The sequence below is a fragment of the Podarcis liolepis genome, assembly GCF_965112155.1.
Source record: "Podarcis liolepis genome assembly, chromosome: 14".
Lineage (NCBI taxonomy): Eukaryota > Metazoa > Chordata > Lepidosauria > Squamata > Lacertidae > Podarcis > Podarcis liolepis.
The window spans coordinates 39,786,833-39,798,713 of NC_139569.1; the positions used below are offsets into that span (position 1 = coordinate 39,786,833).

An 11,881-nucleotide genomic window follows, 5' to 3' on the forward strand; every position below is an offset into this window, starting at 1 on the left:
GCCATTTGTATAATCCTCATAATATCGCTTGGAGTTTAGCAACTCTGCTGTGGCAGTTCTTTAGTTCCTTACAGATACTCCCTCAGAAATGTGGGTCGCATCCATACCACACATTTAAAGCACTCTTACACCACTTTAACCAACACAGTCAAGGGCGCTGACTTGGGCCCCAGGTTATGGGTGCCCAATGGCGCCCGTGACGTAACGTGATGACATCATGACGTCACGTTGCGTTGGTTGTGTGGCGCCGCTTCCAAGGCCTCACGGGGTCTTGGAGATTATGCCAGAACCTCAGTTTCTACCAGAAGTCACATTCAGAGGTCTGGCAGGGCCTCGGACGTCACTTCTGAGACCTGGCGGGGTCTTGAAGGTCACATCCAAGTCCTCCCAAGACCTCTGAAGGTCCTCTGGGAGGTTGCGTTGGGGCTCCGACACGACTTCCGGTAGAAACCAGAAGTCACATCAGAGCTCCATGTTGTGGGTGCTAATCACCCACAATTTTTGGTGGGTACCCTGGCATCCAGGGCCCTCTAGACCTGGCGCCTATGATCACAGTTCCCTCTAAAGAATTCTGGGAACTGCAATTTTTTAAGGGTACTCATTGTTAGGAGACGCCTCACAGAGCTACTATTCCCAGCACTCTTAACAAACTACAGTCTCCAGGACTCTTTAAGGGAAGTGGGATAAAAATAATAAATCTCATTTAATTTTCATTTGCTTACAGTCTCATTTGCATTTATCAACTGACTGTCAAAACAAAACAAAACAGATTTGAGGTTAAAGACTAAATAAGTACCGTATTTTTCACTCTATAGGACGCACCCGACCATAGGACGCACCTTGTTTTAGAGGGGGAGAACAAGGGGGGGGGAATTGCCCCTCTCTGCTCAGCGCCCCTTCAGCGAAGTGGCAGGAGAAATGGAGCCCCTTCTATTTTTCCTCCCCGCTTGGCTGAAGGGGCGCTGCGCAGCTCTCCCTCTCTGCTGAAGCCAGGAGAGTCTTGCTCTCCTGGCTTCAGCAAAAGGAACCTGAAGCCTCCGGAGCGCAGCGGGAACTTGTGCTGCACTCCAAAGGCTTCAGGCGGCTATCCCTCTCGCTCTCCAGGCTTCAGCGAAAGCAATGCGAAGCCTCCGGAGCGCGGAGTGCTCCCTCTGCGCTTCGGAGGCTTCGCGTTGCTATCGCTGAAGCCAAGGAGCCTGCATTCGCTCTATAGGATGCACACACATTTCCCCTTAATTTTTGGAGGGTAAAAAGTACGTCCTATAGAGCGAAAAATACGGTATTTCATTACTGGTTATTTCCATCGCATACATCTCCCTACCTTGATCGCATTCACTTTATTTTCACCTTGGCTGAGATCCTCAATTGTTTCCATCAGGTCTTTACATGTGTCCAGGTTGCCTCCACAGGTGACCAGCTGCTCATACAATCCTTCCAGCTTCTCCTTCTTTTCTTCCCCCAAAGCCTGCATGACTTCCTCATACCTTTGCTCAAGGGTCAGCATGAGATCATTGTAGCCCCTCTCCAAGTTCTGCTCCTGCCTAGCAAAATTCTCCTGGAAAGAGAGCATTTCAGGGTTGGAATGGGTTTGCTGAGCAGTTGCCACCCAAAAGATCCACGAAAGGACCTACACGACAAACCTGCCCTGGTTTTATAATACCGGTTCAGCCATAATAGGTTTTTGTTTTTAAAGAAGCAGATTTTCCAGCTGCACAAATTTCCCGCCAGACACCCCACACTAAAAAGAGAGAAATCTGAATGAACACAAAGCGCGCTTTGCTCTTGGAATCAGTGGCAGTTTCTCTATAGGGGTCGGTTGTTGTTATCTACTACGCAGCAACGGTTCATTTATGGGTCTGTCTTAATTCAGTAACCTGAACAAACATAAACCCCTGCATTGCAAAATGGGACAATCTACAAAAAGGCAAACACAACATGCTGGCTAATAACTTAGTAAATTATACATTATTGTTATATGTATCAGAGTCAAATAAAGGTTCAAACAACCAATGAATAGCTTAGAGATGTTTTCCTTTGAGACTTGTGTGAGACGCCTTCCGTTGAGAGATGGTTTGGTGTTCATTGTTTGAACCTTTGTTTGACTCTGATACATATAACAACTTGCAGTTACTTGTATATTTTGTGAGATGTGTTGTATGATATATTATTTTGAAGTGGCTTATTCGTATATTTTGAATGACATCATACCGATTATATATTTACGAAGTTATTAGCCAGCATGTTGCATTTGCATTTTTGTAGATTAATTCAGTAACCAACAGAGGTGCAAAACTTCAAGGGTATTTACAAAGACAACCCAAACATTACCTGCCTGAAGATGAAGAAGGAGGAGAGCAGATTTCAGCCCCAAAGAAGAAGGTATTTTAACATGGTTTGGCAGTTTAAGGAGGAGTTCAGTATGGATGGGGCTTGTCTGATCTCAACTGGTAGGAGTCCCATAAAATTCGGCCCACAATCCTCAACCTGTGGTTTCTAGTGGATACGCACCATGGGAGACTTCTAACAGTGACTCCCCTGAAGACCTCTGTGACTGAGCAGGGATGTAAGGGATCAGGTCATCCTTGAAGTATCTTGGGTCCAAATTACTAACTTAATACAAGAACCTTGAACCCGGTCTTGTAGCATGTGAGCAGCCAGTGCCAACCTTTGAGTACTAGAATTATGTGCTGGCAATAGTCTATCTCCAACAACCATCCAACCACAGCATTTGGAAAACCCAAAGGTAGCCCCACAATCAAGTATTGAGGTCCCATTCTTGAGGTTTCCAATGCATGAAGATGTCTCACCTCGATGGTGATAAAAATTTCCTCCAAGTGGCTAGAAAAGCTCTCCAGGTGAGTGATCTGATCTTCCAGTCTGCATACGTTTTTCCGAAACTCATCCTATTCAAGAAACGACAGCGTTTAGCATACTGGATTATTGTGGAAAGAGAAACCCCCTCCTTCCAGACTGGATTGACTGGTTTTCCATTGTCCTCATTGTTAAGTTGTGGGTGAACATATCAGACTACACAGCGATTCTTCAAACAGCTCTTGTTTATTCACAGGCCAGAACAGAACTGGACTGAAGGGTTCAGCCAACCTGCTTATATAGAGCTCCAGTACAACATAACTGTAACAACTTTCTGTAACTATTCAGTCACTGAACGTCACTTTTGATCCTTTATTTGCATATGTGGACCTGAACTATCTACACTATCCCCCTGCTGGCCCAGGGTGAGAACTTCAGTACATAACACTCACCTTTGCAATTTCCACCACGCTGCTAAGAGGAATGACCTCGTGCTCACTGTGGTCGCCACTCTGCTGACCATCGGCTCTGATCGGGACGCAGCACGTAATGCAGTATGTATCTTCCCCTTTGTCGCTCTCTCTTGCGTTGCCCAAGGAAGGCAACCTTTGCTCCTCTGCACCTTGAGTCTTGCTGGTTTCGCACAAGCCCAGATCTCGTCTCCGGAAGGGCTCTTCCGAAAAGAGCTCCAGGTCATCAGCTGAGTCATAAAGCTCCAAGTGGTAGAATCTGGGGGGTTCTGCCTCATTCTCTTTGGATCCCGTGTCCATTGCAGGAGTGAGAAGGCGGGATGCCAATCTATCCTGCAGAGAGAGTTGTTTGGGTTATGAGCAGTGACGAACAAAATGCCACAAGATGTTCAGAACAGACAGAGGAAGAGCTGCGTAGCCACAATGATACAAAGGAAGAACAAAATACAGTGGTACCTCAGGTTAAGAACTTAATTCGTTCCGGAGGTCCGTTCTTCACCTGAAACTGTTCTTAACCTTCAGTACCACTTTAGCTAATGGGGCCTCCTGCTGCTGCCGCTGCGCCACCAGAGCACGATTTCTGTTCTAATCCTGAAGCAAAGTTCTTAACCCAAGGTCCTATTTCTGGGTTAGCGGAGTTTGTAACCTGAAGTGTCTGTAACCTGAGGTACCACTGTATAGGCACTTTTAATAGGCAGGAGGAGTTACTTTTGTGTAGCAAAAAAGCCAAAGTCCTGGCGTATCTTAAAGATTTAAATCAGGGATTTTTGGTTGTTGTTCTTAGCCTGGGGGCCACATGACATTCTGTGCAATGTTTCGGGGGCCTAATGACCAGTGGTGGGCAGGGCCAGAAGAAAACGTAGGCAGAGCAACAACAAAAAACCTTGCCTTTGTACAGGTCCCCTCTCCCGGGCCCTCATAGTGACCCGGCTAGGGGGCGGGAGATTGACGCTCCCTTTGTGCCAACCCCCGCCACGTCACCCCTGCCCAGCCAATCCGTGCCAGCAGGGGGCATGACCACAGGTAATTTAAACCGTGGCGTGGCCGGGGGCTTCCCACTCTCGCCTCCACGCCAGATCTCCTTACCCATCCACCCTCTTTTTAAGTTTTGCTTTGTCAAGACCTTGCTATGGAGAAATGTCGGCCGCCTTGGTGTTGGGGCCGGGTAGGAATTTTTCCACTTGGTGAATTGGCACTTGCCATTTGGCTCTCGCCTGCCCTGTAGCCATCGTCACAACTTTGTAAGGTTGGGCACTGGGAAAGCCTTTGTTTAAGGGAGGGGGGGTTGTAGCCTCTGCCTGCCTCTCTTCGATAAGGGCATCCTGATAAAGGGATCCGGGGGTGTGGATTCTGTCTGAAGCCCAGGTGTGGGCTAGGGCCATGCAACTACCCCAATGGGAACCCCTCGGATTGCCCCTATTTGATGTAAGTCATAAGGGTTCCCCCTTCTGGTGGTTTGCCCTTAGTTTGACTCCCTGCAGACGGGCGGGAGTCAAGATATAGCCTGGTTTCACCCAATGCCTAGCCAAACCGCTCACATCTGTAACCAATACAGTGGTACCTTGGGTTACATACTGTCAGAGCTGCTCTCCGATCCTAGCTCACAGAGGATCACGCTAGCCAGCGTTCACTTTATAAAAGTCTTTATTGAGTTACAGTTTCCATTTCCAGGCTGCTGCGTGCAGCTCTACGTCTTATAAGCTAGACCGGCGAAGCTCCGTCTGAGTCTCCGCCCCTTGTACACCAACTTAATACCCTAGCCTTACTCCACCTTTTCCGCCTGACCGTTCTCCTCTGGGTCCCTCTGCCCCCCGTGGTCTCTTCCTTCCTGGACTCTTCTGACGCTGACCCCCCGGACCCTCCTGTCTCCTTGCGTCGGGCTTTAGGACCTGGCTCCCTTTCCGGGCTGCTCACTGCGCCGCCTTCCGGTGCATTTGAACTTGGCGCGCGCGCCCAACCTTCCACTTTCCGCTTGACCGTTTCTTCGCTCTCCGATGGAGGTGTGGCCACTCCTGACTCATGCCCTCCCCCCTGCTGCGAGCTGCCAGAGCTCGATACCTGGCGCCTTTCCTCCCCACTGCGCTCTGTTGGTGACGCTGGCCCCGATTTCCAACTGCTGCCCTCTGAACCCTCTCTGGACCCTTCTTCCTGGGGTGTCCCCCTAAGCTCCCCCCTTGCTCTGGCCACTGGTGCTCCTTTCTGTGAATCTTCTGATTCACTGGACAGGCTCGGAGATCTCGGGTCGTCGTCGTCACTCATCTTTTCTTCGGACTCCTCCCCCTCGCTCTCTGTTTCCTCCCTTGCCCTCGCCTCTGCTCCTGAACCCCTGACACATACGCTTCAGGTTACATACACTTCAGGTTACAGACTCTGCTAACCCAGAAATAGTACCTTGGGTTGAGAACTTTGCTTCAGGATGAGAACAGAAATTATGCTCCGGCGGCGCGGCGGCAGCGGGAGGCCCCATTAGCTAAAATGGTGCTTCAGGTTAAGAACAGTTTCAGGTTAAGAAGACCTCTGGAACGAATTAAGTACTTAAGCAGAGGTACCACTGTACAGTCATGGCCTGTTTAAGCCCATAATCCAAAACACTCATGGTGTGTTTATTAATCAGTGCGGAACTACAGGGCACGCAATGGGCTTGTTTCCTCATTTGAACACATTCTTGTCTATCATGCAGTGGCGTAGCTAGTTGCTTGGGCGCCCGTGGCGGCACAAATGCCCTGGGGGTGGGGCAAGAAGCCCATGGGGTGGGGCAAGCCGGGGCAGAACACGCTGCGCAGAACTTCCACAGAGTCCGCAAGCCCCATGTTGCCGTTTCGGGCAGCGTGGAGCCTGCCGGTGCCTGAGCCACTGTGTCACTCCCCAGGAGAGGCGTGTGGCTCGGGTGCACTGCAGGCCCAGGCCCCACGTTCACAGCCCTCAGTGATGACACCCAGGGCGTCCCCCACCCACTGCACCCCACTTCCTACGCCACCACTATCATGCAAGTAGCCAGACAAGAACACTCAAAGAGGATGCGAAGCAGGACTGATGGAAAATGTGGCTCAGTAGAGTGTTTGGTGTTAAAGCTATGGTTTTCCCAGTAGTGATGTATGGAAGTGAGAGCTGGACCATAAAGAAGGCTGATCACCAAAGAATTGATGCTTTTGAATTATGGTGCTGGAGGAGACTCTTGAGAGTCCCATGGACTGCAAGGAGATCAAACCTCTCCATTCTGAAGGAAATCAGCCCTGAGTGCTCACTGGAAGGACAGATCCTGAAGCTGAGGCTCCAATACTTTGGCCACCTCATGAGAAGAGAAGACTCCCTGGAAAAGACCCTGATGGGGGGAAAGATGGAGGGCACAAGGAGAAGGGGACGACAGAGGACGAGATGGTTGGATAGTGTTCTCGAAGCTACTAACATGAGTTTGACCAAACTGTAGGAGGCAGTGGAAGACAGAAGTGCCTGGCGTGCTCTGGTCCATGGGGTCATGAAGAGTCGGACACAACTAAACGACTAAACAACAAAAGGGTGTTTGGCCTGAGGAGAGTCCCGATAACCTTATAAAGAGGCCTGGAGTGAGCAACAGAGCCTCAGTACACCAGGACTGGCATGGACTCTGTCCCCCAACAAGGTGTCAACTCTGGGTTTTGTCGCTGTGCCCTTTCACCCTCTACCACAAGTGGCCTTCCAGTGGCCTTACTGACCAAGGATCCAATTCAGGCCAATTTGAGAATTTCACGATAGTATAAACTTTACACTACAAAGCCATACATTTTGTTACGGGTTGTTTTTTTTACAAACATGTACCGTATTTTTCGCTCCATAGGGCGCACCTGATCATAGAGCGCACCTAGTTTTTAGAGGAGGAAAATACGGGAAAAAATATTCTGAATCAAATGTTGCACTAAACTATTTAAAGGAGCAAAGCGGGCGGCTCCTGTCCGCTTTGCTGCTTTAAACTGAGCCTCAGAGGAGGGTAGGAAGGGGAACCATGGCTTATCTAAGTCCAGTTAATAATGCTGAGCCTGACTTATAGCCATCAAGATTAGCCTGGCCGTCTCAGTGGAAATCTGGGGAAGCTGGGGTGGACTTTCAGTGGTCAAAGTGTGGTTGTGTCTTCCTGCCTGGCATCTATTTCCTGCCCTCTTTCCCTCCTGCACCCCCACACCCTGCTTCGAGGGAAGGAAGCGGAGCCATGGATCCTCTGCTCGCAACTGCAGTGGATTCCCTCCACTTTGAAGCAGGAAAGTGGGAGAGGAGCTGCTTACACAAGTGTAAGCTGCTCCCCTCCCACTTTGCTGCTTCAAAGGGAGCCCAGGAGGAGGGAATCTGCTGCATTTGCCAGCAGAGGATCCATGGTCCCCTTCCTTCCCTCCTCCGTAGTTGCTTTGAAGAAGGAAAGTGGGAGAGGAGCTGCTTACACGAGTGTAAGCTGCTCCCCTCCCACATTGCTGCTTCAAAGGGAGCCCAGGAGGAGGGAATCTGCTGCATTTGCCAGCAGAGGATCCATGGTCCCCTTCCTTCCCTCCTCCGTAGTTGCTTTGAAGAAGGAAAGTGGGAGAGGAGCTGCTTACACGAGTGTAAGCTGCTCCCCTCCCACATTGCTGCTTCAAAGGGAGCCCAGGAGGAGGGAATCCGCTGCAGCTTCCCCCACCTCCCGCAGAAGCCGCACGCTTTTTAAAGGGGCTGCGCGGCTTCTCCTGGCTTTTCTGGGAGGTGGGGGGATTCCCCCACCTTGTAGAAAAGCCTGCAGGAGCCGCACAGCCTTTAAAGAGGGTGCCGCTCTTGGGGGCTTTTCCCCCAGGAGGGAGAAGGGACTCATGTGGCCAGTCAGTCCCTTCTCCCTCCTGGAGAAAAGCCCGCAAGAGCGCACGAAGCTTGTGTGCAGCTCTTGAGGGCTCTTCCCGCCTGCCTCCCCCCTGCATTCGCTCCATAGGACGCACACACATTTTCCCTTGCTTTTTAGGAGGGAAAAAGTGCGTCCTATGGTGCGAAAAATACGGTAATTTCAATTTACAAAGCATGAATGCACTTTCAAAACTACTGCATGCAGAAATATGCTCTCGTTATCTTTTTATGCCGCAGTCCAATTGCTCACATTTGTCTAAGTTTATTGAGCAGCATTTATTAAGCTGAAGCAAAAAGTGTCGTGACGCACAAATAAAAGACGCACAAGGGAAAGGGCACAAGGAGGAAAAAGGAGGAAAATGGAAAATAAGAATCAAGACTCAGGCACCCATTTTTAAACAATCGCTCCTACACTGAACAGCTGCGCCAGTTCAATCTACCATAATAAAAAAGGAGAATCTCACTGTTCTGAAACTTGCCTTCTGTGTAAAGATTCCACAATTTCTTCTGGTGCCCAGATAGCAGTAAACTTCACATTTGTCTCTCCTGACAAGTCTTGATTTTCATACGAAGGCAATTCTCTGCCAGGTTTCTAGACGAGCGACTGCAGACTTTTTGCTGTAACACGAGACAGCCGCTTCTTTCTGAGAGGGATGTCGGCAGCGATGAGCAAAAGCGACAAATATAGACCACCACCAGCTCTCGTTGCAGGGGAAGATCCTAAACTGTCACGGAGGAGAATGTCAGAAGCTGCCGGGAAAAGTTTGAAACCCCCTTGGGACCCATTCACAACATCCCTCCACCGTTTAATTCCCTGTATTCCCAGTTTTCAGGCATACTGTTGCTCAGCGAGTCAAAATGCCATCACATTTGCACATCAGGAAAGTTTCAGCCAGGACCCGATGAAGACATGCTCAGAGCCTAAGTTATGGCAGATTTAAGAGGCCCCATAACGTTACCCAAAACTGAGTTTAATTCAAAGACAGAAGTAAATGAAAATAGAATAACCTTTGATGTTTGCGCATAAGCCAGGAAAGAGGCAATGATGGAATCAGAGCCAGGCTGAGACATTTTGCTGCCACAAAAGCTCCCCCCGCCCCCATCTGTACTCCCTCCCCCTAGCACCATACCTGGCCCTGCCATCACAACTGCACCCTCACCTGTGGCTGCACCCGTGTTGCTGCCACAAGACAACAACAGCACTGAGGATGCAGCGGCAGTAGTGAGGGCAATGGCCCCTCCAGGTGGCAGGTAAAGGTAAAGGGACCCCTGACCATTAGGTCCAGTTGTGGCCGACTCTGGGGTTGCGGCTCTCATCTCGCTTTATTGGCCGAGGAAGCTGGCGTACAGCTTCTGGGTCATGTGGCCGGCGTGACTAAGCCGCTTCTGGTGAACCAGAGCAGCGCACAGAAATGCTGTTTACCTTCCCGCCAGAGCGGTACCTATTTATCTACTTGCGCTTTGACATGCTTTCCAACTGCTAGGTTGGCAGGAGCAACGGGAGCTCACCCCGTCATGGGGATTCGAACCGCCAACCTTCTGATTGGCAAGTCTTAGACTCTGTGGTTTAACCCACAGCGCCACCCACATCCCCCAGGTGGCAGGGGGAGAACTCAAATCGCCAGGTGGGTGAGAGTACCTTTGACAAAAGCCAAAATTATTACAAGAATTGCACACGCAGCTTGCAGGCTCCTGCTTGGCAGTAACCAGCTGCAAATTCTAGCACAGACTCTCTGGTGCGGTGGCTCTCCTCCCCTCCTCCCCTTTCCCAATTAACCTCCATCTCCAGGGCTCAGTCATGCTTAATGACATCACCGTGGCCTGGCCCCCTCTGTGACATCACCAGGGACCACCTTTAGACCTCAGATTTGGGCCCTGAAATCTCAGGGACTGGGATGTTCCTCTACTGAGTTTGTGCAGCGGTCACAGAATGTCGGCCGGTTGTTTGTGGAGGGACGGAGGTGGCAGAAAGGAAACTGAGTCGGAGGGGAAATGCTGTGTAGGAAGGCGTGGCTGGCTGGCTGGCTGGCGCAGTGAACAGGAACACTGCAACATTTTGTTGTCGGCTTCACTGGTAGTTCTATCAATTAGACTGGGAGACAATTTTATCAGAAGCAGATCAGAGGACAAGGTATAAATGGCCAAAACAGATCCAACGGTAGTTGTGTTAAATTATTTAAAAGGATATGTGGACAAGGAGGGCATCGAAATTGTTACCAACCTATTCATAGCGGCAATAATATCCATATTATCTAATGGTGGTCATTATGACTGATTCTTTAGAATCTGTTGCCTTTACAGCAAAAATAACTTATTATACACACCTGAGAAGGGAAGCAGGCACAGAAAAATATAGACTTTGGGCTGCATTCCGGTACACACACAGTAAGCTCTGTTGAATTCAAAGAAACATCCTGTTGAATAACAAATACATAGGACCGCACTGACGAGGGTCGATGTTTGTCTTACACTGGAAGAACAAATACAGTGGTGCCTCGCAAGACGAAAAGAATCCGTTCTGTGATTCTCTTCGTCTAGCGGTTTTTTCGTCTTGCGAAGCAAGCCCATTGACAGATTAGCGGATTAGCGCTATTAGTGGCTTTTAGCGGCTTATCTGCTGATCGGATCAGCTGATGAGCGGCTTAGCGGCTTAGAAAAAGGAAGGGGGGGAGGGGAAAAAACCAGCAGGAACTCGCAAGACATTGTCGTCTTGCAAAGCAAGCCCATAGGAAATTCGTTTTGCGAAGCACCTCCAAAATGGAAAACTCTTTCGTCTAGCGAGTTTTCCGTCTTGCGAAGCATTCGTCTTGAAGAGTTTTCCGTTTTGGAGGTGCTTCGCAAAACGAATCTCCTATGGGCTTGCTTCGCAAGACGAAAATCCTGCGGATTTTTTTCCCTCCCCCCCTTTTTCTAAGCCGCTAAGCCGCTTATCAGCTGATCCGATAAGCCGCTAAAAGCCGCTAATAGCGCTAATCCGCTAATCCGTCAATGGGCTTGCTTCGCAAGACGAAAAAACCGCTAGACGAAGAGAATCACAGAACGGATTCTTTTCGTCTTGCGAGGCACCACTGTAAAGAGCATGAAATCCACTCCCAACTCTGACCCGAAGCAAAACATTCCGGCTTTTTCCCAAACTCCTGCGGATCTTTACCCCTGCCTCCTCCTGGAAATGAGGGAATCTCCACACTTCCCTTTGTCGCGTGATTTCTAAGCACACGCCTAAAATGTTTTTTTGTCCCCCTGAGTTTTGTTGAATTGGAAAGCTTTAAAGTCGAGGTGCATCATCTAATGTTTATTGGATGGATTTTCCCCTTAAATTGATTTTTGAATTCTGATTTTATTGTCATTCACGTTTTATACTGTATTTTATGCTGTTTTTTGTTGCATCAATTAAGTGTTTTAAATTTGTTGTTAGCCACCCTGAGCCCGGTTTTCTGAACCGGGAAGGGCGGGGTATAAATAAAAAATATTATTTTTATTTATTATAATTTGTATTCAGTGGCAAAGAGCGGTTTTTCGCGGGGAACAAAAAGAGCGTTCAAACACAGAGCTTTAAAGTGCAGACGTGCCTGGGAATCTCTGAGTGTGGATAATCGCCAACGTCGATTCAGAGGTAAACAGTGTGTTTTCCCGAAACGGAGTGTTTTCCGGGGAAAGCGGCAGAACGAAACAAAAACCTCTCTGGCGCGGGAAAAGCGGAAGGGCGGGTGACCTTTGAGCCACCTCGGGACCCTTGGCAGCTGCTTCTAATGCGGGCAACGGAT

At 49.4% G+C, this 11,881-nt stretch overlaps 1 protein-coding gene across 2 annotated transcripts in view; it reads right to left on the minus strand.

The window, feature by feature from the left end:
• The window catches only part of FSD2 (fibronectin type III and SPRY domain containing 2), a 28,927-nt gene extending 19,046 nt beyond the window's left edge, over positions 1 to 9,881 (minus strand). Inside the window, exons 1-5 of one of the 2 annotated variants that reach the window (XM_083475774.1) lie at positions 9,757 to 9,881; positions 8,597 to 8,842; positions 3,264 to 3,614; positions 2,808 to 2,903; positions 1,322 to 1,555 (exon numbers count right to left, since the gene is read on the minus strand). In XM_083475774.1, coding sequence (XP_083331900.1) covers positions 1,322 to 1,555; positions 2,808 to 2,903; positions 3,264 to 3,581 — 648 coding nt within the window. In that variant the 5' untranslated portion in view covers positions 3,582 to 3,614; positions 8,597 to 8,842; positions 9,757 to 9,881. The remainder of the gene's footprint in view (positions 1 to 1,321; positions 1,556 to 2,807; positions 2,904 to 3,263; positions 3,615 to 8,596; positions 8,843 to 9,756) is intronic. The other variant, XM_083475775.1, reaches the window with a different exon arrangement.
• Positions 9,882 to 11,881: the final 2,000 nt, after the last annotated feature.